General features: G+C 55.3%; 3 protein-coding genes across 4 annotated transcripts in view; all 3 read right to left on the bottom strand.

Annotated features, from left to right (window-relative positions):
- The window catches only part of PDXP (pyridoxal phosphatase), a 2,580-nt gene extending 2,056 nt beyond the window's left edge, over positions 1-524 (bottom strand). The window contains exon 1 of the mRNA XM_026862916.1: positions 435-524. Coding sequence (XP_026718717.1) covers positions 435-524 — 90 coding nt within the window. The remainder of the gene's footprint in view (positions 1-434) is intronic.
- Positions 525-732: 208 nt separating this feature from the next.
- Positions 733-10,546, bottom strand: SH3BP1 (SH3 domain binding protein 1). Its single transcript, XM_026841020.1, has 18 exons — positions 10,324-10,546; positions 8,472-8,514; positions 8,001-8,105; positions 7,062-7,138; positions 6,658-6,769; positions 6,484-6,560; positions 5,695-5,830; positions 5,003-5,071; positions 4,518-4,608; positions 4,084-4,226; positions 3,887-3,998; positions 3,710-3,791; positions 3,002-3,082; positions 2,779-2,895; positions 2,272-2,369; positions 1,956-2,085; positions 1,679-1,794; positions 733-1,088 (listed from the first exon to the last, which is right to left on the bottom strand). The coding sequence occupies exons 1-18, from the start codon at positions 10,383-10,385 to the stop codon at positions 733-735; spliced, it is 2,007 nt and encodes a 668-aa protein (XP_026696821.1). The 5' UTR covers positions 10,386-10,546.
- Positions 10,547-12,418: 1,872 nt separating this feature from the next.
- Positions 12,419-23,197, bottom strand: part of GGA1 (golgi associated, gamma adaptin ear containing, ARF binding protein 1) — a 10,984-nt gene continuing 205 nt past the window's right edge. Inside the window, exons 2-18 of one of the 2 annotated variants that reach the window (XM_026867877.1) lie at positions 22,613-22,697; positions 22,204-22,279; positions 21,518-21,616; positions 20,089-20,212; positions 19,495-19,595; positions 18,335-18,415; positions 17,795-17,932; positions 17,571-17,652; positions 17,039-17,146; positions 16,606-16,761; positions 15,821-15,885; positions 15,506-15,684; positions 15,188-15,372; positions 15,089-15,157; positions 14,700-14,869; positions 14,338-14,448; positions 12,419-14,186 (exon numbers count right to left, since the gene is read on the bottom strand). In XM_026867877.1, the coding sequence (XP_026723678.1) occupies positions 14,076-14,186; positions 14,338-14,448; positions 14,700-14,869; positions 15,089-15,157; positions 15,188-15,372; positions 15,506-15,684; positions 15,821-15,885; positions 16,606-16,761; positions 17,039-17,146; positions 17,571-17,652; positions 17,795-17,932; positions 18,335-18,415; positions 19,495-19,595; positions 20,089-20,212; positions 21,518-21,616; positions 22,204-22,279; positions 22,613-22,697 (1,940 nt within the window). In that variant the 3' untranslated portion in view covers positions 12,419-14,075. Of the gene's footprint in view, positions 14,187-14,337; positions 14,449-14,699; positions 14,870-15,088; positions 15,373-15,505; positions 15,685-15,820; positions 15,886-16,605; positions 16,762-17,038; positions 17,147-17,570; positions 17,653-17,794; positions 17,933-18,334; positions 18,416-19,494; positions 19,596-20,088; positions 20,213-21,517; positions 21,617-22,203; positions 22,280-22,612; positions 22,698-23,197 lie in introns of both variants that reach the window. The other variant, XM_026867876.1, reaches the window with a different exon arrangement.

Below are 23,197 nucleotides of genomic sequence, written 5' to 3'. Positions count from 1 at the left end.
TGGCGGGCGGGGCCGCGGGCAAGGGCGCCGACATTAGCGCTTGGTCCTGTCCTCCCGCGGGCCGGTGGAGACGGCCGCCCTCCCGTCCCGCGGCTCAGCGCTGCCTCCCGCGCTGCCGCCCCTGGGGAGCTCCCCTTCCCTCCTCCTGGCTGCAGCCTGCGGGGCGGGCGGCCTCCAGCACCTCGGGCTGCCGAGTGTGCCCTGCTCACACCTGCCTGCAACTCTGACACCAGCTCTTTAAATAACTTCGTTGCAAAAAAAAAAAAATATTTATATGTATCTGCCTGTGTGTTCCTGGGGCAACACGTTAAAAGGCAAGATAGGGCAGAAGGAGCTGGGATTGTAGCTCTGCACCTGCAAATGGCCCCAGTGTGCCAACCTGCCCATGCCATCCCCAAAACTGCAGGCGGTGCCTGGGAGCTGCCCTGCCTAGCCCCCTCCTGCCCTTCGGTGGGTGGCTGGGTGGGTGGCTCACCGCGATCGATCGGGGGATACTGGCCAGGAAGCTGGGTCCGTGGTGCCATGGGGAGGAAGGCTCTGTGGGCACTGGAGAGCAAGGAGATGCAGACGGGGGGTCCCAGTGGGGCTGAGCCAAGGGAGCGGGATGGAGGAGCTGGGGGGGTGGGCTGTCCCTTAGGCCACCCTGGCGTTTCTGCAGCACCTGCTGGGTCTCAGAGGGGCACCAAACCCCATCTCCCTGGCCCTGCATTGCCCCTGTGCCCCACACTCTGCTCAGTTCTCCGTGGGCAGTCCTGCTGGTGGTGATGTGGCTACGGGGCTCCTTCCTCCCACAGGCAGTGGCTGCCCCTCATCTGCAGCTCCCGGGGCACAGTCCATGGTAGCTGGGGCTTCAGCATCACCAGTGGAAGTCCTGGGGGACAGCGGGGCATCTCGGCTGTGGCGGTGTGCCGGCTGTGGAGGGAGCGGTGGCGGGACAGAGGGGGCTCGGCTGGGTGCCCCAACCATCCGTCGTGGCCGGGCTTTGGGGATGGCTGTGTGCTTGGGGGCTGCCGGGGAGGGAGCCATGCTCCGAGGCTGGGCCACGGGTGGCGGCGGCATCATGGGTCGGGCTGGAGCAGGACGCTTGCCTGGGAAGAAAGCTGGGGTGAGCTGAGGTCCCCTCTGCCGCATTCTCTCCCTGGAGCAGAGGGGTGCTGGCCGTGGGTCAGGAAGGGGGCTGCAGGCAGCCTGACAGACAAACTGCCCCTTGACCAGCTCCCATACTGGAGACCCTGCACACCAGCTTTTCAGAGAGTCACAGAATCGTTTGGGTTGGAAAAGACCCTTGGGATCATCAAGTCCAACCATCAGCCCTACTCTACAAAGTTCTTCTCTACACCATATCCCCAACATCACATCTAATGTTTTGAGGGCTTTCCCCACCTTCTTCCCTTCACAAGTGACCTTTGACACCTCTTTAAGGGGGGGGTGTTCAGTCCAGCACTGGAGGACCTGCCATGTCTATCCTACAGTTCCACCTCAGCTGGGGCTGGAGCACACAATGAGGGGCTGGATCCCAGCCCATGCTTCCCCAGCCAGAGGCCCTTCCTCTGGCTTTGGTGGCAGGGATGTCCCCAGCACCCTTTTGTGCAGGGAACGGTGGGATGAAGGCAAACTAGATGAGGTGGCACTGGGGGGTGTCATTTCCCAAGCACCGTGCTGTCTGGGGTACCCTAACCTTTGCAGGTGGTGGCATCAGTCATTGTTGGAGCTGGTGATCCCACAGCTTCAGGAGATGGTCTGGTCACTGCTGGAGGTGCTGGCTGGGACCTGGCCTCAGGGTCCCTCGAGGTGCTGCGCACAGAATGGGCCAAATCATGCTTTGTCTGGGCATGGCCATCCTGGCCACAAGGCACCGTGCATCCACCTGTGAGGGTATGGCCCCTGGCGTGGGGTGGGGGGAGGATGTGGGGAGAGCTGGCTCAGCCAGATCTCCCAGCTCCCACTGGACTTACACCTCTCCATCTGGGAGAGTGGAGTTGCCGAACGGAGGGGGCTCTGGCGTCAGCTCTTCCACTAGAGGGGCCTCATCAAGTCTGCTGTTTGCAGGTGGTGTGAACATGCCTGAAACGTTGAAATCTACCTCTGGGTGGAGAGAAAGGAGGAGACCCCATGAGGAAGCATTTGTCACCCAGCTTCCCCTTATGACCCTGCAGCAGGAAACCAGAGCAGCCCCCCCACCTCCCTCCTGCTGTGGATGGAGAAATGTCCCTTTCCTTGCTCCCCCCTTCACCCAGGGCTGTGGCCCCCGAAGCGAGGTTCTGGCCCTACCTCCAGGGAAGAGGCTGTCCGCGTTCTGGATGAGGGCTTCTACCACGCCTACTACCTGGATGGAGGAGACCGAGGCCAAGTCTAGTTGCATGGGGTCTCTGGAGAGACAGGGATGGGGGACCATCAGAAAAGGGGTTTCAGGGCTTCGTTAACTCTTTTGGTGTTAATTCCTGAGGGGGTAGAGCCTGAAGGGGAGATAGTCTAGCTGAGGGGAGTGGTAGGGCAGGAGGCGAGCCTTGTTCCCTGTCCTGGAAACCCTGGTTTGGTGTTGGAGGCCAGTGGTGTTGGAGGCCATTCATGTCACAAATATGGGTCTCAGTCTCTTGGCGAGGGGACATGCTGTGTGAGGACTGCAGGAACAAGGGACAGGACTTGAGGATGGAAGAGGTGCAGGTGCTTTAGATCAGCCTGAAGGCTGCTGGCTCAGCCTTTCCTATGGCGTTTGCACTCAGGGCACCCCAGCTGGGGATGGGGAGCTGCCTCCCACCCCTCCCACCTGGGCCTTACCCTGTGCTCTGCTGTGACCACAGCAGGTTGGGACCGAGCACGATGGCGATGTTGCTGGGGGTCATTTTATTTACCTCCTGGTGTTCTGCAAGCTTGGCTAAAAACTTGATCAGGTACCTGGGAGGTAAAAAGAGAGTGAAGGGGCATAAGTATAGATTTTGGGAGGGAATGGCTACCCCCTGTGATTGCTTGGGGCCAAAGAAGCCTTGTCTCTGCAAAACACCTCAGGTTGTTGTAGCTCTCCTGGGGCAGGTGGCTACAGGTGTCTCTCAGGCTCTGTATGCGGCTGTCAACGTCCTTTAAGCTGCAAGAGAGAAGAAGGAGGAGCGGAGAGCTCAGCCAGTGGCAGAGAGGGACACAATGTGCAAGAGAGGAAGGCTGGTGTCGGCCACCCCGTGCGGGCCATAGCCCTGAGGATGGAGATGACCTGCTGTTGCCTTTAGTGGGTGGCCTGGGGATGAGCACTGCCTTGCCACAAACAGCCACTCTATTTCACTGTAACTATGGGACTCACTGGCACTGAGCTGACCCCTTCAGAAAGATGCTCTCCCCCTTTCCCCAGGCTTTTTGCTTTGCCTCCACCACCACCCCTTCCATCCCGAAAGCAAGAAGCCAAACTGGGCTAGTGGTCTGGTGAGAAGGGTCTCATGCCATTCAGGCCAAGTGGGTCTTCACAAACTAAGCTCTTCTTGCAATTAAAAAGGCTGCAGCCTTTCACCTTGCCTTGCTGTGCTTTTTATTGCTATTCTCCAAGATTTTGGGCCATATGAATTTCTGTCAAGCATGGGACAGACCAGATGCTGTATTTGTATCTCCCCACATGGCAAACGAGGCCAAGCAGCCCAGCTCTGGGTGCTGGGAGGGATGGAGGGGGGTGACTGGGGGCTTTTTGAGACTTGCCAGGCTTTTCTGCCCCAACGCCTGGACCCACCTGGCCACTTTGACCCATTCATTGTAGAGCTCGAAGGTCATCAAAGGCTGGGGCAGCTCCCGCAGGTAGGATTTCAGTGCACCTGGGAGGGGAGGGGGAGCGGAGGGGGTGATGGCAGCTAGGGGACAGCAGGGACTGCCTGATTGTGTCCGCCCATCCTGCCTTGCCGGCACCCACCAGCCACAGCGTGGGGGTCCGAGTAAAACTCCTCCAGGGCATTGGAGCCGCTGCCCAAGCTGCTCTTCAGCTTCTTCAGCACTGAGGCGCCTGCTGCCAGCCGGAAGAGTCCCTGGGGATGGAGAAAAGAAGGAAGGGATGCAAGGGTCTCCACTCTTGGGGGGGAGGGTGGTGGGGGAATCAGGAGTGCTTTCTACCTCCTCCTTCATGCCGGCAGTCAGCAACATCATGACACAGGCTTCGATGGGCAGTGCAATCTCCCGGCCCAAGCTCTTGAGGTGTGTCTCTAGGGGCACACCGTAGTACCCCACCACCGGAATGTCTGCAGTGAAGGAGGGCTCTGGAAGAGGGGGGAAAATGTTGGGGGGGACAGCAGCCACCAGGGACATCTAGCACATAGCCACAGCTACATCTCTCTCCAAGCGAAGCCTGTCTGGGTGGAGGCAGAGGCAGTGCAGGCAGCATCCCCATCCTGCCTCAGGCTGCAGTTCCCGACTGACCAGCTTGATGTGGGAGGCAATGGCAGGCAAAGGGAGGGAAAAACCTATCTTTCCCAGCCTCACCAGCCATACTTGCATCCCCTGGGCTTGGCCACGGTTCTCCCCAGGCTGCATGGAGAGCTGGCAGGTACCTGACTGGCTGTGGCTTTCCTTCAGCTCTGCCAGAGCAGAGTCCAGCGATCCTAGGGACTGCCGGTGGTACTGGGCTTGGATTTCCAGCAACTGCCGGACAGGAGACAGACAAACAGCTCTCAGTTTGGCATCAGCCCCTCTCAGAGAGACCCCTGTCCCCAGGACATTGCACCCACATGGAGACAGGGCAAAGGGGGAGCTGCAAGGGTAATCCCCTGCGATCTGTGGGACTGTGGCTATAGTGAGGGGTAGTGGGCAAACTGGAGGAGGGGGGCAGTCATTGGGACAAGCCACTCTGCAGTTGGTGATAGTGGTGGTATTAACTCACAGTGCAGAGAGCAAGGCTAGCTTTGGGCATTTGCTAGTGATTGGGGCTGTCCTCTGCCCTGGCCAGGGGGCTTGGTGTGCATGGGGACAAGGCTAGGCTCACACATACCCCAGGAGATGTGCACACACAGAGGGAGGAGTATGAGAGAGGACTTACTCTGATGAAGTAGCTGGCATAGCTGTCCTCTTTGGTGGAGAAGTGGTAGAGGTCAGCCATGTACTCATTCTGGGTAGGGAGACACAGGGGAGAGCAACCTTCCACCTTCTCCCTGGCACCCAAGGACGATTTAATGAATCCCCCTGTTGGGGCCATGGTTTCCCAGACAGGGTCTCTGGGGTGCACTGGGGAAGCAGGCTGGGACTGTGTGGGGATCTCTCCTTGTCCCCATCACTTGCATTCAGGTAGTGGCAGCAAGCTGCCCTTCGATCAGGGTCCTGGTACAAGTGGCTCAGGGACAAGAGGTCCCTGCACCTCCAACTCTGGTGAGTCCATGGGCTCTATCAGACAAGGCACAGGGCTTTTCAGAGAAACAGGGCAGAGGTGGAGAAAGCTGATGTGAAAGTCACCTGCCATCCAGCACAGACTCCAGCTTGACTGGCTCCCAGTCCGAGGGTACCCCACAAGCTCCCTGCTCTAGCCCCTGGAGCCTCCTCTCTGCAGCAGCTTGTGCTTTAAATCCTTTACTTTTCTTCCCTGCGCTTGGGCCATATCCCTGTTTCTGTTCTTGAGGGACCATTTTGCTGCCTGACTCCATCTGTCTCAGCATGAGGTTACCTTGGATAGAGCCACTGGAGGGGAGCAAGTCTCTAGCCCCAGAGCTGCCCAGTGGGGTAGAGTGACATTCTCACCTTGCACTGCTCCACCTTCCTCTTCACTTCCTCCTCCTCTTCCCTTAAGATCTCCAGTTTGTTGGCAGCAGAAGATGCTCCCGGGCCAGTGCCAGCACCAGTGCTGTAACTAGAGCTCTTGGCAGCTTGGTTCAGCCTTTGTGGTGGGAAAGAAGAGACCTCAGTGTCAGGGACATGAGGTGGGATGGGTGTGCATAAGGGGTATGGGGATCATTAGGGGGACAGCAAGTCTCAATACTGCCCTGTGATGGTTTTCCTAGGCCAGCACCTCTCACTTTCCTCACTCAGAAGATGCTGCCACATCAATAGGTGCGACCTGGTCAAGTCAGAGGGCGCTCAGCAAGGATGACTGAAACACTCAGGGTCTGCAGGACCCTTCCCAAGCCCTGTTCCTGAGATCTCCTCTTCTCCCTCCAGCCAAAGGAAGGACAGTGTGGAAATGACCCATGGCTGCCCCACTCTCCCAGAGAAACATGGCACAGCACAAACTACCCTGAAAGAGTCGGAGTGGGTCAATCTCAGTGGCACTGAGTGGCACCGGGGCACTTTGCTGCCTTTGACAATGGTGCTGCCCTTCTCTCCTGTGCCATGGAGCCAGCAGCTCAGCCCAGAGTGAGATGCATCTGCAGAGAGGGGTTGGCTGGACACACCCAAAGACCTGTTTCCTCTTGGACTTCACCCCCAGCTGTTGGAAATTCACTCCCCAGGGCAGTCATCTTCCTCTCTCCCTGACCTGGCTGGGGGCTGTGCCCCATATGCCCTGGATCCTTGGCCACAATGTGCCCATACCGGCTCTTGATTATGTTCCAGTCAGAAATCAACTTCTGGAGAGTCTTCTTGCGCTTCAGGATAATGGGAAGCTCTTCCTAGGGGAGAGGGGGACCACAGTGAGTGTAGGAGGCTTGGGGAAGGGGAAGGGAAGGTGGGACAGGAGAAGAGAGTGGGGAGGATGGCCAGGACTACCTCGCTGAGCCTGTTGAGTGGCTGCAGGACATCATGCTCTAGGGCAATCTCGAACTCAGCCAGGATTTTGGCTAGCGAGCTCTGTATGCAGCAGCCCATCTCCAGGGCTTTCCTGCATGGGGACAGAGATGAAATGAGTGTAGGCTGAAGCCATGCCACTCTCTGACCCAACACCCCTGCTATACCCATACCCACGTGGGATCCTGACCTAGACCCTGCCCCCTCTGCAATTGGAGGTGAAGGTGCTGACTGTCCCTTCTTCCACTCCAATGCCAGCGTTTGCTCTGAGGACAAGGTTTGACAGCTCAGCTTGGCTGTGGGAGCCCCTGAGCCAAGACAGAGGCTCTGCCAGGGTCTGGCATCTTTCGGAGTTGCCCCTACCACTTTGTCTCATAGGGACTTACCCAAGGCTGGACTCTGTGTCAAGTTCCTTGAAGCTCTCAGCCATCGTCATGGACAGAACCATCAAGGGCAACTTCTTCTGCACAGAGCCAAGGATTCAGGACAGGGATGGTGAGCTGGCATGTGGCAGCTCCCTCCCTGTGAAGCATGTCACTATAGAATAGGAGCAAGTGGCCAAACCCTGCACTGGGTGTCCACATCTTCCCCGTTGGCCCTGGAGCCTGAGGAAGGCCCCCTTAGATCCTTTCAGCCAAAGCTAGGATCCAGTTAGCTAAACAAGGCGCCAAGGCTTCATAGTAGGTTAGAAGACTTCCAGCCTTCCCCCAAATAATGAAGGACTGTGACAGTGGTGGAAGCCCTTACCAAGCCCAGTCCTGCCATGGCTTCAAATGTATAGATCAGTTTAATCACTGAGAGTAATTAAGCCAAGATGGGGCTTGTCAGGTTGCCAAGAAGAGTGAACCTCACAAAATCATGGTGGGACTAAGGAAACTGCTGAGGGATCCAGTGCTTGCTTCCTAGACAAGGGCTGGTGAGCACTTGCCGGGAAGAGGGTGGCAGGTCCAAACTGAGGAGGAGGAAATGGTGGCACCACTGTGCCCAGCTGCACTGTGGTGCTTCTCACTGCAGGGCACTGTGAGTGCCAGAGGTTCACAGGGGTTTGGGAAGAGACATGAACAACAGGGCATTGGAGGGTTATTCAATGCAAACACACCGTCTCTATTTCAGGAGTGTCTCAAGTTAGTAATGGTTGGAGAGGGTTGCCCTGCTCTGCTCTCCCTAGGCACATGCCAGTGGCCACTGTTGGAGATGGGACTTGGACTGGGCACAGCTTTGGGCCACCCTTCAGCAAAGCCTGTGAACCAGGGGCCTGGCAAGCCCTTTGCTGGCAGGGGCAGAGCTGAGGTGAGCATGGGCTGCGGTGGGAGGACTCTACTCACCACTCGCTTGTCCATTTCAGAGCCACATTGCCCCTGCAGGCAGGCTTGGAGCCTCTTGGACACGTTGTGAGCTGCTCGCTTGGCTGGCTCGATCCTCTGCTCGATCTGGGGACAGAAAGGTGGGACTGAGGAAGCCCTTTTGCCAACTGTGGGCACCCTGAGGTCATCTCCTCACCACCTAGCTCTGGGTGTAGGTGGCCTGCCCAGCATCCCACAGCCCAGAGCATCCCCAGTCCAGGGAAAGGGAAGCACATCTCCTGGTTAGGATTCATCCCTCAGTGAGCAACTGGAGAAGCCCTTTCCTGTGGCAGGAGCCTGACTTTCCCTTAACGCTGTGGTCCCAGAGTCATGGGCAGATCCCAGCCCTGTGACTTGGATGTGCTGGCAGGGCAAATCACGGGCAGGAACAGGGCAGGTTCCCACACCCAGGCACAAGCAGGCACATGCCTGCCAGCCCATACTGCGCCCCACCTGCATCAGATCTTCTGGCAGGAGCTCAGTTGCTTCTTGGGCTCTGTGGAGGAAGAAGAAGGAGCTATCAGCAGATGGGGGGACCTCCAGCCAGCCTCCTCGGGAAGGCAGGTCCTTATGCATCCCACCCGCCTCTCTTTGGGGTATGGAAGCAGGAGATGCTGGCTGTGGCCTGGACCATTGCACACAAAACGATAGGCAGAATGAACCCAGGGGCATGAGAACAGCAGGAGCAGGGCAAGGCAGCCAGCCTTGCTGGCTGGTGGACACCCCATCAGATGGGGTTTCCAGTTCAGAGCACCGCAGTCAAAATGTTCAGAAGTGGCCTGTTTTTTGGAGACACAATGCCTAACTGGGCCATGGCAGGGGTGAGATGTTTGCTGGTGAAACCTTCTACCCCTGAGCGCTCACCTCTCCCCTGAAGGTGAATCCAGGGCAGTGCTGTTGGAGACTGGCACGTCTTTGCAGACCAGAGTAGCCACTGGCTGTGGGGCCACTGGTGCCAGAGTGTGGATATCTTTGTGGTCAAGCTGGAGAGCAGCGTCTCCAGAAACACCTACATGAAACCAACTTGCTTCTCAGTTTTGCAGGAGGTATTAGGAGCGAATCTGATGAAGGAAACTTCTGGTTTGCAGCAAATTCTGCTCAAAACTAAATTCAAATCCCAGGAGCTGCCATCACCACCAAATGTCCCTGATGCCTCCCATAGAGGAAACCTTGCTTCATGTCACACTGCCATTGCTACACCCTGGGAACCCCTTTGCTTGCTGCTGCTGCTTTTTCCCCATTTCATGTTTCTCTCTTTCCACCGCCTGCCAGAGCCAGTGTGGGACAAGGCGTGGAGCCACAGGAAACGGGGGCGGCTTGGTTGAAGGCAAGAAAAATCACGTGAGATTGCAGCCCATGGAAGAGAGGATCTGCAGCAAGTGAGGATCTTGCTCTTGGACTGCACAAACTTCTTGAGACTTGCACTAAATGAAAGGGAGTCGCATGTAACATGGGGATGAGACATCTTGAGGGAAAAGGGATGGGAACGGGGATCATGGTCCCCTCCAGGGAATGCAAGAACAGCAAGAGGCCACCAGGATGTAGGAGCTGCTTCCCTGTGACTGGTCTGCTGGGCTGGCTGAAGGACCTCAGTGGTCCAGGAGACATGGTTGGTGCCGCTCAGCCTCCCAGTGCTAGGGAACCTGCGGAGGTGGCTGTAGGAAAGAGGGAGTGAGGGGGCTGGGAAGGGAGGGCCCAGCCCTGTAATTTCAGTTCTAGGTTTTGCAAGGGGAGAGCTTTAGAAAGCCAGACAAAAATAAGGAAGCGGTGGAGGTAGTATGGGGCCAGAGGGATTTGTATGAAGCTGTAAGTCCTCTATGGGTGCACTGAGGATGTCTGGTTCTCTCCTCAAAGAGCATCCCAGGATACCCACGCTGGTGGGCCAGCTAGAGTTATGCAGGGTATCTGGCTCCTGTGGGGTATGCAGGCAGGTGCCCAGCTCCTAACACCCTCCTGATCACCGCACAGCCAAGCGGTTTTTTCTTTCCTGGGAAAACCAAGCTTGGGAAGGGGCTGCTTCCAGGCAGACGCAGCATCTGTGGGCCCTGGAAGAGGTAGCTGGGCTTGGGGATAATGTCCCTGCTGAGCAGCACCTGCACAGTCTTCCTGCTGCTCTGCAGGTGCTGGGGAGTTGGGGAGCCACAGCCTCTTGGCTTAGCCTGAAGATTCTCTAAACCCAGTGTCGTTGCCCCCTTTTCCCAGGCCACCAGCCCCAGGCCATCAGTTCAGCTGCAGCACAAGCCCTCCAGGACCCACATCCCACTCCCTCCCAGTCCTCCAGCACAAGTAGTGGAGAAGTCCTTACCGGCTGGTGATATTGGGATGGGACAGCTGCTGCCGCATCCTATTAAACTGCCTCTTCATCATCTTGAGAGCTGGGAGGAGACCACAAGAGCTGCTCCACTTGGCTGTACCTGCTCAGCACCCCTTGGTGACACTTGGCATTGGATGCCGGCAGCCCCTTGGCTCCCCAGAGCTGCTTTGCCTCTTGCTTTTTTCTGAGGACCTCTCCCTCCTTATTCTTCTCCTTCCTCCTTCTCTTGTTCCCCCTTTTTCTGTTTCCCCAGCTGGTCCCCTCCCTTGTACCTCCCTGGGGATCCCCTGCCTCTGCTTTCTCTTCCTCTCCCTTGGACTCCCTTCTGTCGCTCCCTCTCTTTTTCTGAGCTTCCTTCCTCCTCTGTTCGCCTCTCTGCTGCAGATCAGGTAAGAGCAGCTCAGGGCTCCTGCTCCACTCTGTGTTCCTGTCACCACCCCACAAGTATAAATAACTTCAGCCCAGCCTTAAAGGGGAAATATTATTACAGCAAACACGTAACAAGGCATGACAAGTACACGCTGCTGCTGAGCCTGAGTGAAGGGCCCACGCTCTGTTTCTTGCTCTGTCTCAGCCGGGGTGGTTTTTCTTCTCCCTTGCTTTGCCCACCATCAGCTGCACTGTGGGGCAGCCCATGGCTATGCCAGCTGGCTGTGCGGTACATACAGGGTGCCTGATGTACACTCTGCCCTACCCAGTCACCCTAACTCTGCCAACGCCCCTTGGGCACCTCTCCATGTTCATGGGTGCAGCTCCATCCTCTTCCCCCTCTGACATATCCCCCTCATTGCGACAAAGAACAAAGCCACCCCTGCAACCCCTTCTGCTCTCCTCCCCCCCTTTCCCTCCCTGACATTGCCGAGGCTGTCCGGAGCCACTGCAAAGCTGCAGCCAAGGTCTGTTGCCCTGTGCCCTGAGGAGGCCCCCCTCCTCCCCACTCCCCCACCACTGGAAAAGCTCCTCTGAGGTGGGGTGGCTAGGCCAAGCACAGAGCAGCAGTGCCTGTGCACAGTTGCGCAGGGACCACAAACTCCTCGTTCCCAGGCTCATGTGCTGCCTGCTCTCTGCAGTTCTGCACCGGGGCTCAGCTTTTTTTTTTTTTTGGTCTGAAAACATCCCCTTCACACTGCCACCACCACCACCGTTGCTCCTGGCTTTATGAGGTATAAACCTTGCCTTTTTCTGGCTACCTGCAGCTGGGACTTTCCTGCTTCTGCACTAAGAAAGAGCAGAAGGTTGCTGTCAACTGGGTTATGTGGTTGGCAAACGAACAAGCACCCGAGCCCAAACAGGAAGTGGTCGACTTGTGGACAGATGAGACAAACAGCAAAGGAAAAAGAGACAGAAGGGGCTCTCCACCTGTGCCTCAAAGCCTGGGGAGCAATAATTTGGGGGCTGCTGAGCTCTGCAACTTGGTAGGGGGGTGAGTCTCCTGTGAGTGCATAGCAGAGCTAGCAGCTGTTTTCAAGCAGGGACCAGGTGGAGACCATCCATCTCCCTGCCCAAAACCAGGTTGCAGATCCTCACTGGCTTCATCAGGTGGTGACCAAGTCATGGTCTCTTTCCTTCCATGAAAGGCCTGCTCCCAGCCCCAAGTGCTGCTTGTCAGAGCAGAACCTCCCTTTGCACCCCTGCAATAAGACTGCACCACAGAGCCACTTCTGAGAGGCAGCCATGAGGAAGTGGAGGAAGTGCTGCTACAGGTGGTGGTGAAGCTGCAAACAGCCATGTGAGGCATGGGAGCAAGCTGAAGTCCTGCTCCCTACGGGCTATGAGGCACTGACCTCTGCCCCTCCCCAAGGTGGGAGGGAAGCAGGCAGCACCAAGCTGGGAGCCTGGAAGTGACTCTGATATCAAGCAGGAATTGAGAGCAGATGGGGGACTTCTACCATCGCCACTCCCTGCTCACACAAGTGGGAAAATCATTGGGGCAAGGCCGCAGGTGACTGGGGGATGAATTACAGGGTTGCAGGAGCAGGATTTGAACTGAAAACAACCCCTTGCAGGGTGGAAACAGCTCCTTGGGGGTTAGAGAATGTGAGAGGAAAATGCATTCCTTCGATAAAAAGGCAGACAGGATGAGGAAAGAACTCTTTTATTTCCCATAAATACAGCAGATTATTCGCACCGGGCGTTTGTTTTAAATCTGTTTGTTTTCTTCCATTTACAGAATTTTGCACTGAAAATATATACAAGTCTGTTCAAGAACCAAACAAGATCTGCAAAGAAGAAAATCCATACAAAACCCTGAAAAGAGACCAGAAAGGGAAGTAAGACACAGCAGAACCCCAGCATAAAGACCTTCCTTCCCCCTCTCCTCTACCACTTGCTGTGCCCAGCTCCAAGACACCTCACCTTTGCTGCCCCCAAGCCACGCACTCACTGCCATCTCACAGGCCTCCTCCTACCTCTGGCAAGCCGATGTAGGGCACAGCTTGCCCCTGCTTTTAAGATCAGACCCTCTTAAAACCAGCTTAAGGATGGGAAGCAGCTCCTGTGATTGCAAATTTCATAGGGATGGAGATCACTCAGGACATGCCAACCCCAGTCTCCTCCGTGCCTGCAGATCCCCGCTCTTGTGTCACAGTGATCAGGCAGCTGGGGCAAAACCCCTCCCTGCTGCAGGGGGCTCCCTGCCCACAGCTGTGGACAAAGGTGCACAAGGCACAGCTGTAACCCCCCTCCCACCCCCCACTGTAGCGCTGGGCTCCCAGTGCAGAGCTTAGTGGTGCCCCTGATGATGAGCTGGGCTGCAGTCGCTCCCCAACTCCCCAGCCCACCACCAACCCCCCACTGTGAGAAGACCCTGAAGAGCTGAGCCAACCCCCCACCTCCCCAAACTCTCCAGCTCAGCCAGAGGGGACGAAGAGCATGTGCTGCTTCCTCTCCTTGTCTGGCAGGAGACTAGGGGAAGACTCACCCCCTCAGAGCCCCTCTTGGGGCTGGCACACAGGACAAACCCCAGCAGCAGTCCCCAAAGCTTGCTGTGGTAGATAAAGCACACCGGAAGGGCGTGGGCTTCCTCGTGGCAGTAGTTCAACACCCAGGAGCTACAGGTGAAGGGGATGGGAAGGCATGGAGCAATCCCTTTCCTGACCCCAGGGCCCACCTCCCACCAACAGCACTGTAAGCAGCTGAAATGAGGGAGATAAGGGAAGATCACTTCCCCCTGACCCCTCCTAAAGAGAGACACCTAGTCCCTGCCCAGCCTTATTCCACACCAGCTCCAGTGTGATCCCACCACACAGGGAACCCCTGGGGTCCGGCTCCAAGGAGGGGGTAAGGGGGACAAGAGGGAGCACCACAGAACACAAAGCAGCTGAAAGGCTGGGAAGTATGGAGAAGACAGACAAGGAAAAGGATCTTCCTTTGCTAGGCCTTGGCTCAGGCTGAGGCTGTTAAAGCTCCCATCCTTGTTCCCCACTGCACCTAGAGGGGAAAAAGCAGGGTTAGAAGAAAAGCTAGACAGAGTGGGGAGGGAGTGTCGCCTTCAGAAGAGCAGGGAAGGCAACTGTTCACCCACACTAAGCTTTCCACTCTGCTCCTAGTCTTGTGGAATGAACATCTCCTGGCGTCTCTGCTCTCCTCCTCAAGGCATGCTCCCTCTGGCCCTTGCCCGGCCATCTAGAGAACAGAGCATGAGCAGCAGCCTCCCACCCACCCTCCCCATCTCCTCGGGCTGCTCCAGCCCTGCAGGGCTGGCTTCCCAAGGACTCTGCAGTGTGTTTCTGTCACATGTGGCCCTAGAGGTTTCCCCAGGACTCCGGTGGAGGGAACTGGTCCACATCCCCCATTTCATTGTAGGTTTGCTCTCCTATGGTAAAGGTCAGCTTGTACCGTAGCCTCACTTTCTCCTGGAGACAGAGAAGAAAGGATAAGCGGTCAGAAGTGGGGGAAGATGGAAGATGAAGATGCAGAAAGCAGAGGAAATAAGGACAGGGCAGGCAGGCTTTATCCAGGCAGCAAGACCAGCCTCTGCTCATGCCCCAGGGATGGTGCTGTTACCTTCTGTGGGTTAGCAAGCAGCAGGACTTGTGTGATGGCACTGGGGTGGACAATAGGATTGAATGCTGGCAGCTCCATGCCTGAGGGAGGCTGTAGCTTCACCTTCATCACCTAGGGAGAAAGAAGAGCATCTTGCATACCTGAGAGAGGGGGACTTGGTAGCCAGAGGCCCTGCTACTGTATCTGGGGAGCTTCCACTGCCTAGTCGAAGAGAAAAGCATTGCGCTGGTTCCTGCTAATCTGAAGGCAACACAACTCGCTCTCAGCCCCAGAGAGCTCTCTCCACTGACCCTGCCTTTCCTGCAAAAGCAGAATCACACTTCGGCCCAGTCTGGGAACCTCAGCCCCAGAAGCTGCCTTACCTTGGGGACGGCAGACTGAAAGACGATGTTGTGGATGGGCTGTGGGGCTGTGCTAAGCATAGAAATCACCACCACAAGTACATCAGGCCTCTCGGGCAGGGCATCCTTAGCAAAGTGGAAAAGGACACGGAAGCCATGCTGATCATACACCGTCACAGGGAGGATGCTGCCTGTGGGAAAGGCAGGGACAACCAGCAGTCAGCCAGGAGGCTACTAGCCCTGCAGCAACCTTTCTCCATCACCCAAACTCCATACAAGTAACAGAGACACCATGCCTCCTTCTTAACCTTCACAAAACCCAACAAGCAAGAAGTTCTCACATTCTTCCCTTCCATGTACACATAATTTGTTCCCCCCCAGGCTTGACCTCCTCTTTTGCCCCAGCTCACTGGGTTTGATTGACTCCAGAGGCACAGTGATGTTGGCCAGCGAGATCTCCTGGGGCAGCACAGTGGCAGGAGGCCGCAGTGAGACTGTGGTACTTCCTGCTGCTGTGGTGGCAGATTTTGGAAGAGTAGCAGGGGCAGGCAGCTCTGAGGTCAGGGGCAGCGTGGGGTTAGGGGAAACACTCTGGAGCAGAGGCAGAGAGCTGGGATTGTGGGCCACGGCACCAGAACTGCTCTTGTTCTGGAGATCCCTCAGGGTGAGCCGTGGGGGTGGCTGATGCTTCTCCCTGTAGGGGGAGGGAGGGAGAGAGAGAGAGAGAGAGAGAGCAAGGAGTGGAACAGGGCACTGGAATGTCGTGTCCAGCACCACAGAAATGAAAACAATAGGGAGTCATGCAGGATTGTGCCACCCCTGCTTACCATCGTACTTGTTGAGACTCTGGAGGCAAAGACTGCTGCAGCAGGGTCTTGCCCAGGAGGTCCAGGTCATCCAGGCCACTGGTGAAAGGAGAAGGTTTGGGGGAGGAGGCGCCAACATCTGCTTTGACTGGTGGCGTTACCGCGACAGGGGTGGTACTCAGGTCGTTGCTATCCGATGACTGTAAAAAGAGTGCACAGGAGAGCACCCCCAAGCAGGGTCACATATCAGCACCAACCATCAGATGTTCCCTTATCTATACCCTTTGTTGCTTTCACCACCCTCCCCACCCTCTGCCCTGGCTCCCAGCACATTACCTGGAAGCTGTTCCAGCCACTGCTGTCAGCAGCCTGGGCAGAATGTGGTGCTGGGTCATTCAGGCCTGCAAACATGAAGCTTAGTTACCAAGTGGGTAAGAGAATTAGACACAGAAGCAGCAGGCCAGAACCACCAATGTGGTCTCTATCTCTGGCCCTAATCCTTGCATGGGGGAGAGCCACGAGGGTGGAACATGTTTCTTCTGCTCAGAGATCCTCATGTATAGTCTAGTTCTCACTGCAGTTGGCAGAGAAATGAATACTACTGGGCTGGCAAACGTGACTGACCACACTGTCTATTTCATGCTGTTGCACTCAAAGGACCTTTCTTAGGAAACAAAGACTTTGTTGGGAAAAGCAGGACTCTAGAGCCTTCTAGGATTTGCACCTTACAAGATTTCCATGTGAGCAGTTCTGGAAGCCCTGCACATCTGCAACTGCAAGGAGTAAACATGAGGATCTGGGGGTGATCCACCCTTGTGATCCCATCTGGGGATGGCCATTGCATCACTCCCGATGTACCTGCCAGGTCAGTTTTCCCAGAGCAAACCAGAGGGCACATCCTTGCAGGCTTTCTCTGACTAGCCAGGAAAACACCACAGGACTGAGGTTCACAATGATAGCAGGGTCTTTTCCTCCTCCCTCACACAAAGTGAAGGATACCTCTTGGTCTTTCATTATTCACCTCTCCCAAAGCTCTCCCCCATGTTCTGCCACAAGAACCATCCACGCAGACTGTCCAGAGTCAAGGAGAGAATAATGAGCTTTTGCTCTGGATTTCTCACCTAAAGACATGAGTTCATCATCCAGCAAGGAGACAGAACCAGCTTGGTCAGGCATGGGAACTGCTGAGCCACCTGAAATGGTGGGCAAGGCAGGGTAGGAAGGGCCTGTTGCTGGAAGATCCAAGCCTGATAGATCGAGAAGTGCTGAGGTGCTGCCTGAAAAGAAGAAACACTGAGAGATAGAAACCTTATCCAGGCCTTATCCAGTGTGCTGATGACAGCTCCCATCCTTCCTCACACCTGGGAAAGGGAATTCCCGCTCTGCTCTCCCTTCCAATTCCCTCTCTTCATGCCTCAGTCATTTCCACAAGCCCCACTCTGACCTCCTGCAGGTTTCACCTTTCCACTTCTCTCAATCCTCTTCTACATTGCAGGGAATCAGCAATAGGGTCCTCCTCTGACCTGCCTGTCCCCATTCCCCAAGTCTCCTCACCTCGAAGGGAAGCAGCCACTGTCTCCCCATTGATCTCTTCTCCCTGTACAAGCTGCTTGTAGAGATTGATCACCTGTGTCAGATTGTCATTGGCTTGCAGGATCTCCGCTGAAACAGAGTAGGTGGGAAGCAAGTTTGTAAATTGTGAAGAAACAGTGACTTTTATACCCCAAGTCTGTCTATTCCTTCAAAGCAAGGCCCAAGGAGCTGGTAACAGCCCACTGAAGATAGTGTTTTTCAATTGTTGCTGCAGACTGCACCAGGGTATAGACACACCTCCACGGCAGTCTCAGCAGGACAAGCTCAAGCATCATTCATTCCTACAGTAAAGTGGAAGAAGCCTGTAACACAGCTGGTTGCTGCCATGTGCCCTTGCTTAGTACCAAGCCATAGACTAACTAACCTACAGTGAGTAGCTACCCCAAACAGAGCTGCAGCTGCTGAGAGATGCCATGGGCAGTCTAAGCATAGGCTCCCTGAAAGAAAAATGGAGGGAGAATGGGACAGAATGAGAAAGGCCAGACACACTTACCCAGAGCTTCATCACTGTCTTCTGTGTCACTGGCAAGCCGGAAAAGCATGGGCCTCATGCGCTCGCAGCGCTGATACAGCTCCTGGGGGAGAAGAGAAATGGGTGCTGAGGCAAGCAGCAGGATGGTCATTTGAAGGTGTAAAACAGGCAGGAGGAACTTGGGGGGATAGGGGTTACCCATCTCTGCTAAGCCCAAGAAGGATGCCGGGATGGGCTTTCCTCACCTTCATTAGGTCTTCATTGCTCTCTGTTGTCTCCCCCTTACTGTAGTTTGTCACCATTTCTGTCAGCAGTCTCACATTGTTGTTCACCTCCTCAATGGCATTCACCCTCTTGGAGATCTTCTCCATACGCTTCTGATCCTGGAGGGGAAAGATGTCCTTGCTCTTGTCTACAACTTGGAGACTAAGAAGGCTGGGCCAGCCAACACATCAACTCTTAAGGCACAACACTGCCCTCAAAACAGCTCCCACTCCAGAGGAAAACTCCAGATCATCTCTGGGCCAGCACTTGCCAAACAGGGATGGAGTTGCTGCAGATCTAGTGCTGCAGCAGGGCTTAGGCCACACAAAGTGTCCAGAGCCATTCCTCCAAGTAGCCAAGGGATGGCAGAAATCACGTAACAACTCTTTAGCAGCTGCTGCTGCAAAATTTTGGGCAGAAGCTCCATACATATGCTTGAGGATAGAGAGCCACTGCTCCCTTGGTGCCAACCACTGCTACCCAGACCATGACCCCCCAGCTCCCCTTTTCCCCAGCCACACCTCTTGAACCATCTCCTTGATGAGCTTGTTGGCAGCCCGGAGGTCCTCAGGATGGGAGCTTTTCAGGAGACGAGCCAGTATCTGCAAAAGAGAAGGTGCCTCTGAGCCCTGGCTGACATGGCAGCCAGAGTCACTCTTGCAACACAGGAGACAGTAGTTAACCCTGCCCCAAACCCGTGTCTGGCAGAGGCAGCAGACAATGCCAGACATTTGAAAGCCCAGCCACAGGAGCTTGTGGGCTATCAGAGGCCAGGGAGAGAAGTACAACTGGTCTTCCTTCTCCTGTCGTGGTCCTGGTTATGTAAGAGAGGTCTTTCCCTGAAGATCTCCTGCATTCAAAAGCTGCTCCTGCCTGCCTGTTACACATCATGCACAGATCACAACAGCACTAGTACTGAGAAAGAGAGAAAGCCTGGTTTATGCAGGAATTGCCAGGGGATTGTAACAGACTCCTCCTCAGACCTCTTCATGTGCCCTTTCACATGCACAGCTGGAGAAAAGCAACATCTCCTGCTTTCTCTCCCCCTCCGCGGTCAGTGAACAGTCCCACTGGCCACCTATATATCCTCATGTGCACACTGTGACCCATGGAGGCAAAATATATCTCCTGCAGCAAACTGGCATCGCCCCTCTGCTGCAGAACTAGACCCAGAAGGGCCCAATACTTGCTTAAATGTATCAGCACTGATAATGCAGGGATTTGTCTGAGTGGTGACAATTCTGATAAAAAGGCAATATAGCATGGGTCCAAGAGGGTACAAGTAGTTGGGCAGTAAGCAGATTGCAGTGCTGGGGGTAGGGAAGAGATAATAGCAGTAGCATCTGGGGCTGGGATTTAAACCTCATGGCCTGATATCTCAGAAGCCTGGAGAGTGCACAGCAGCAAACCTCCCAGAACCTGCTGCACTAATGTCAGCACTTCACCCTTTGCACCATCCTGCAGCTAAGCACTCCAAAGGTCAGACCCACGTGTCCCACTTCTGGCTGTTTCCTTTGTCAGTTTGGGAGCAGGCCCTCAGTATTCCTGTGATGTATTTTCTGAAGAACATCATGTGGAGCAGGGGCCTTGACTCTTTCTGGATCTCTACCTCAGGGGGTCAGGAGATCCTGGAGCAGGGAAGATGTTGCTGACTGTGCCTCTCCTTGCACAGAGACCTTACCTTGGATTTCTCTTCATCATCAAAGATGATGTTCTTGGGCCGAGGGGGAGGTGGCGGAAAAGGAGCATCGTCAGGCAGTTTTGGGTCGCACTTCACAATTCCTGCAGTAGACACCAATGGAGAGGTCAGGAGGACTCACCCATCAGGTGACAGCACTGCCACACAGGTCTCTGCTTCCCTAACAGCCCACCAAATCAGCTGGAACTGAGGGTGTGTGGGTTTGCTCCTGCTACCCATGATCCTGGATTGTACTTTCATGGAAGAACTGCCCTCCACTTAGAGAAACCCAGCATCAACTGTCAAAGCACTTGCAGCCCTTCAAGCCCAGACGTTTCCAGTGCCCCACCTCCTGTAGGAACAAGCAGATGTTCCCTCCAACCCATCAAGGAACTCAGACCACCAGCAACTCCCTCTGCCCTGCTAGGAGCCCCAAGGCACACACTCCTTCACCTGCCCCTGGTGCTGAGCCAGACTGGTGGATGTGCTGGGTCTGGGCACAGGAAAGAGAAAGTCTGTTTCAGATTCTGCCCAGACAAAAAATGAGGGAGGGCAAACTGTCCATCCACTTTCCCCTTCCAGACAACTACCTCTCACCTTGTTTCTTCAGCATCTGGTAGGCTTCCAAAATCTTCACCTCGTGAGGCAGCCCTAATGTCCAGCTGTACATCAGCTCCAGGATCTTTGACTTCACTTTTTCTGGTGTCCGGCTGCCAAGATACTAGAAGAGAGAAGAGGTGGCTTGAAGCTGATCTGAGCCATTGCAAGCCTGGTCTGTTCCTCTCCTCCCCTCCCCCAGGAGAAGTGAGACCGTTCCCAACGGCACAAGGACAGGGAAAGAGGAAGCAAGTAGGAAAGCTCGTGAGGCCCTTGCAACATGTCTTATGTTGTGCTTGGTTTTCACCACAGGAAACACAAGAGGTAGGAGAAATGCTGCACCAGCAGCCCCTCAGCGACACACAGGGACAGATGGCAAGGCTCAGGCAGGTATCTGTCACCTTGTCAAGGAAAAGGTACTGCTAACAGAAGCTGCTCAGCAAGGCAGCCCTTCAGGAACGAGGTGACAGCAGGACTGGGAGAGGAAGAACTGTGGCTAACAGTCCCTAGGGCACAGCCAAGCCCTCTCTCGCAGCGGCACTCCCCAGCACAAGTGTCTGGCACTCTTCAGAGCTAGGTGAGCCCTAGATGACCAGCACCCAGCAGTGAGATGTCCAAACGTTACAGCTCTCCCCCTGCCATGAAATCATCCTTCTCCTGTGAGTCTGCCAGGGGCACTGGTGGTAGAAACAGTGCACGTGCGACCAGAGGCCAATGGCTTAACGTAGAGGACATTCTCTAGGGTGCCTAGGGAGAGGACTTTAGGATGCTGCTTTCACTGTCCCTGGCTATTCATCATCACAGATCACAAGCTGTGACTGGCAGACAAAGGTTTTCCTTAGTCATATTCAGTCTGTGTTTCCTTAACTCTACACTTGCTAGTGTTAACTGCCTTGGCTAAATAGGAGAGCACACACAGCTTGTTCTGCTGCAGGAACAGCAGCATCAGCAGAGGAGCAGGCTATGACTTGGTGCTTTGGATTAACTTGCCAGAGCACCACTGACTAGGCCTGGGCTTGCCCTCTGAGAATGTCTCAGATAGGTTGGGACACCCCAGAGAGACATGGTCACAACGTCAAAACTGAGGGAGGTTCCTGAGCACATGCAGCATGGACAGATCCCAGCAGAGATGCCGGGAAGGTGACTCCAGGCACACATGTGCTGTCAGTAGTCTCACAAGCGCTGGCTGCATCATGTCTAGCTGGCCCTCAGCTTACTGCATAAAGAATCAGCCTGGAGCAGAGGAGTGAAAGCTCACCTTCCCAGCAGAAAACTCATCAGGGAACAAGGACTAAATCTCCTACTAGCACTGTCCTGTTTCCTCCACATCCAAGCAGGTGTCTGACCTTTCTGCTCAGCCACCACTTCTTCCCAAAGCCCTCCTGCCACCAGGTTCCAGTCCCCTCCAGCATGATGCCCCAAGACCCACCTTGGGTGATACCACTTTGATGAGCTCATTGAGGAAGCGGAACTTGCCCACCTCATCGTGGAAGCGTTTGCCGCAGCTCTTCATGCAGGACTCCAGCACCTGGGGAGAGAAGACCGATTAACCCCAGCATAGGGTCAGCAGCAGGTTCAGGAGCCAGGTCCCTCCTCACTAGTCATGAAGCCTGTGGCTATCCTCACAGAAGCACAGAGGAACACCTCATCTCCCTCCCAGGTGGTTAAGCACTCTCCCAAAGGGAAGCAAGAAGATTTTCTTCTTTGGGGTCAGTCTTTGCAGAGATGGCTCAACAGCCCATGGAAGGGGATACCCTTAGAGAGCTCACAAACACCAGGGTTTCACAACATGATTAAGAATCATAGAATCATTTTAGGTTGGAAAAGACCCTTAAGATCATCGAGTACAACTGTTAACCTAATACTGCCAAGTCCACCACAACATAAACCAGAAGTCTTTAACAGGCTATGATCCTTTCTAGGAACAAGACCTTTCCTACCAGTCACCCCTCCTCTCTTGCGGAACCAACTTCAGTCCCTCTCCCACCCAAGGGCCCAGGTGTTCCAGAGCTTTCTCAGAGGGAATTCAAAGCTTCCCGTTCTCCTCCAGTCAAACTGGAGCAACTCCACACCATAGTTCTCCATCTAGTTCTACCAGCCTGCAGATGCTCTTACCGTGAGGGCTTGGATAGCTTCCCATTCCTGTGGAGACTGGATCTTGTGGGCAAGAAGTCGAGTAGCAAGTGGAGGACTGGAAGGAGTGAGGGGGGGAAAAAGAACCAACTAGCTGGTTATTGATGAAAGGCCTGATACCTGTGTTTCTGTCTGAGAATCCAGGGTTGAAAAGCATGTTGCAAGTTTAAGGTAAACTTTAAGCTTGCATGTTGTAAGTTTAAAGCACCAAGACACCTCAAAACCCTGAGGGAACCTTCTGTTAGTGCACCAGGACCCACCCTCCGCTCCCACTTTGAGAGGCTTCATGCCTACTCAGCTCTTGGGACAACCCTGCCAAATTTTACCCGGTGGGAAATCATAACTGAGGCCTGTGACCCAGAGCAGCCTGGGGAAAGGACAAAGCACTTACCCCTCTAGTTCCTTATTGAGCTGCTCACAGAAAGCATTGATACCATCCCAGTCCAGGTCCTTGTTCAGGGGGTTTGTTGCTTTGTCTGCAGGTGGGAGAAGCGGATGGTGAGAAAAATCTCCCCAGGAGAGCAATATTGGTCCCACTCCCTCCCCACCAACTCCACCAGATGCACTGGTAGAAGATGGCATGGAAAAAAAGACACACTCGTGTCCACTGGCACCTCTTCCTGTCAAAGCCCCTTGCACAAACTCTCACCGCGGCCACCACCTCCCTGCCACCAGCACATACTGACCCACCGTCGCTGCACAGACACCCACCAACACTCTCCCTGCCCCACACTCTGCTGCAGGGCCTCATCCGCAGGCCTCAGGTGTGCCCACAGCCACGGCCACGGCCACCTCCCCCCTCAGACGAAGCCCCAACACCCCCATTTGCCCCAAGCCACCCACTCCACACGCACGTGGGCCCGCCCTAACACCTCGCTACGTGCGACCCCAGCCCCTACCCGTGAGCACCCCCCCGCTCCCCTCAACACGCCAGTGCCCCCAAAATACCTGCACCCCCACCCCATCTATCCGCTCC

This window comes from Athene cunicularia (assembly GCF_003259725.1).
Source record: "Athene cunicularia isolate RWA chromosome 1 unlocalized genomic scaffold, athCun1 chr1_part2, whole genome shotgun sequence".
NCBI lineage: Eukaryota > Metazoa > Chordata > Aves > Strigiformes > Strigidae > Athene > Athene cunicularia.
Note: the sequence above shows the minus strand (reverse complement) of the source record. Positions and strands in the feature narration are given on the sequence as shown.

Coding starts and splice junctions, on each gene's coding strand:
- SH3BP1 (XM_026841020.1), bottom strand. CDS start 10,385: ATGATGAAGAGGCAGTTTAATAGGATGCGGCAGCAGCTGTCCCATCCC. Junction 7,139..8,000: donor CTGAAATGGACAAGCGAGTG/GTGAGTAGAGTC, acceptor GGCTCTGTGCAG/AAGAAGTTGCCCTTGATGGT. Junction 6,770..7,061: donor GACACAGAGTCCAGCCTTGG/GTAAGTCCCTAT, acceptor GTCCCCATGCAG/GAAAGCCCTGGAGATGGGCT.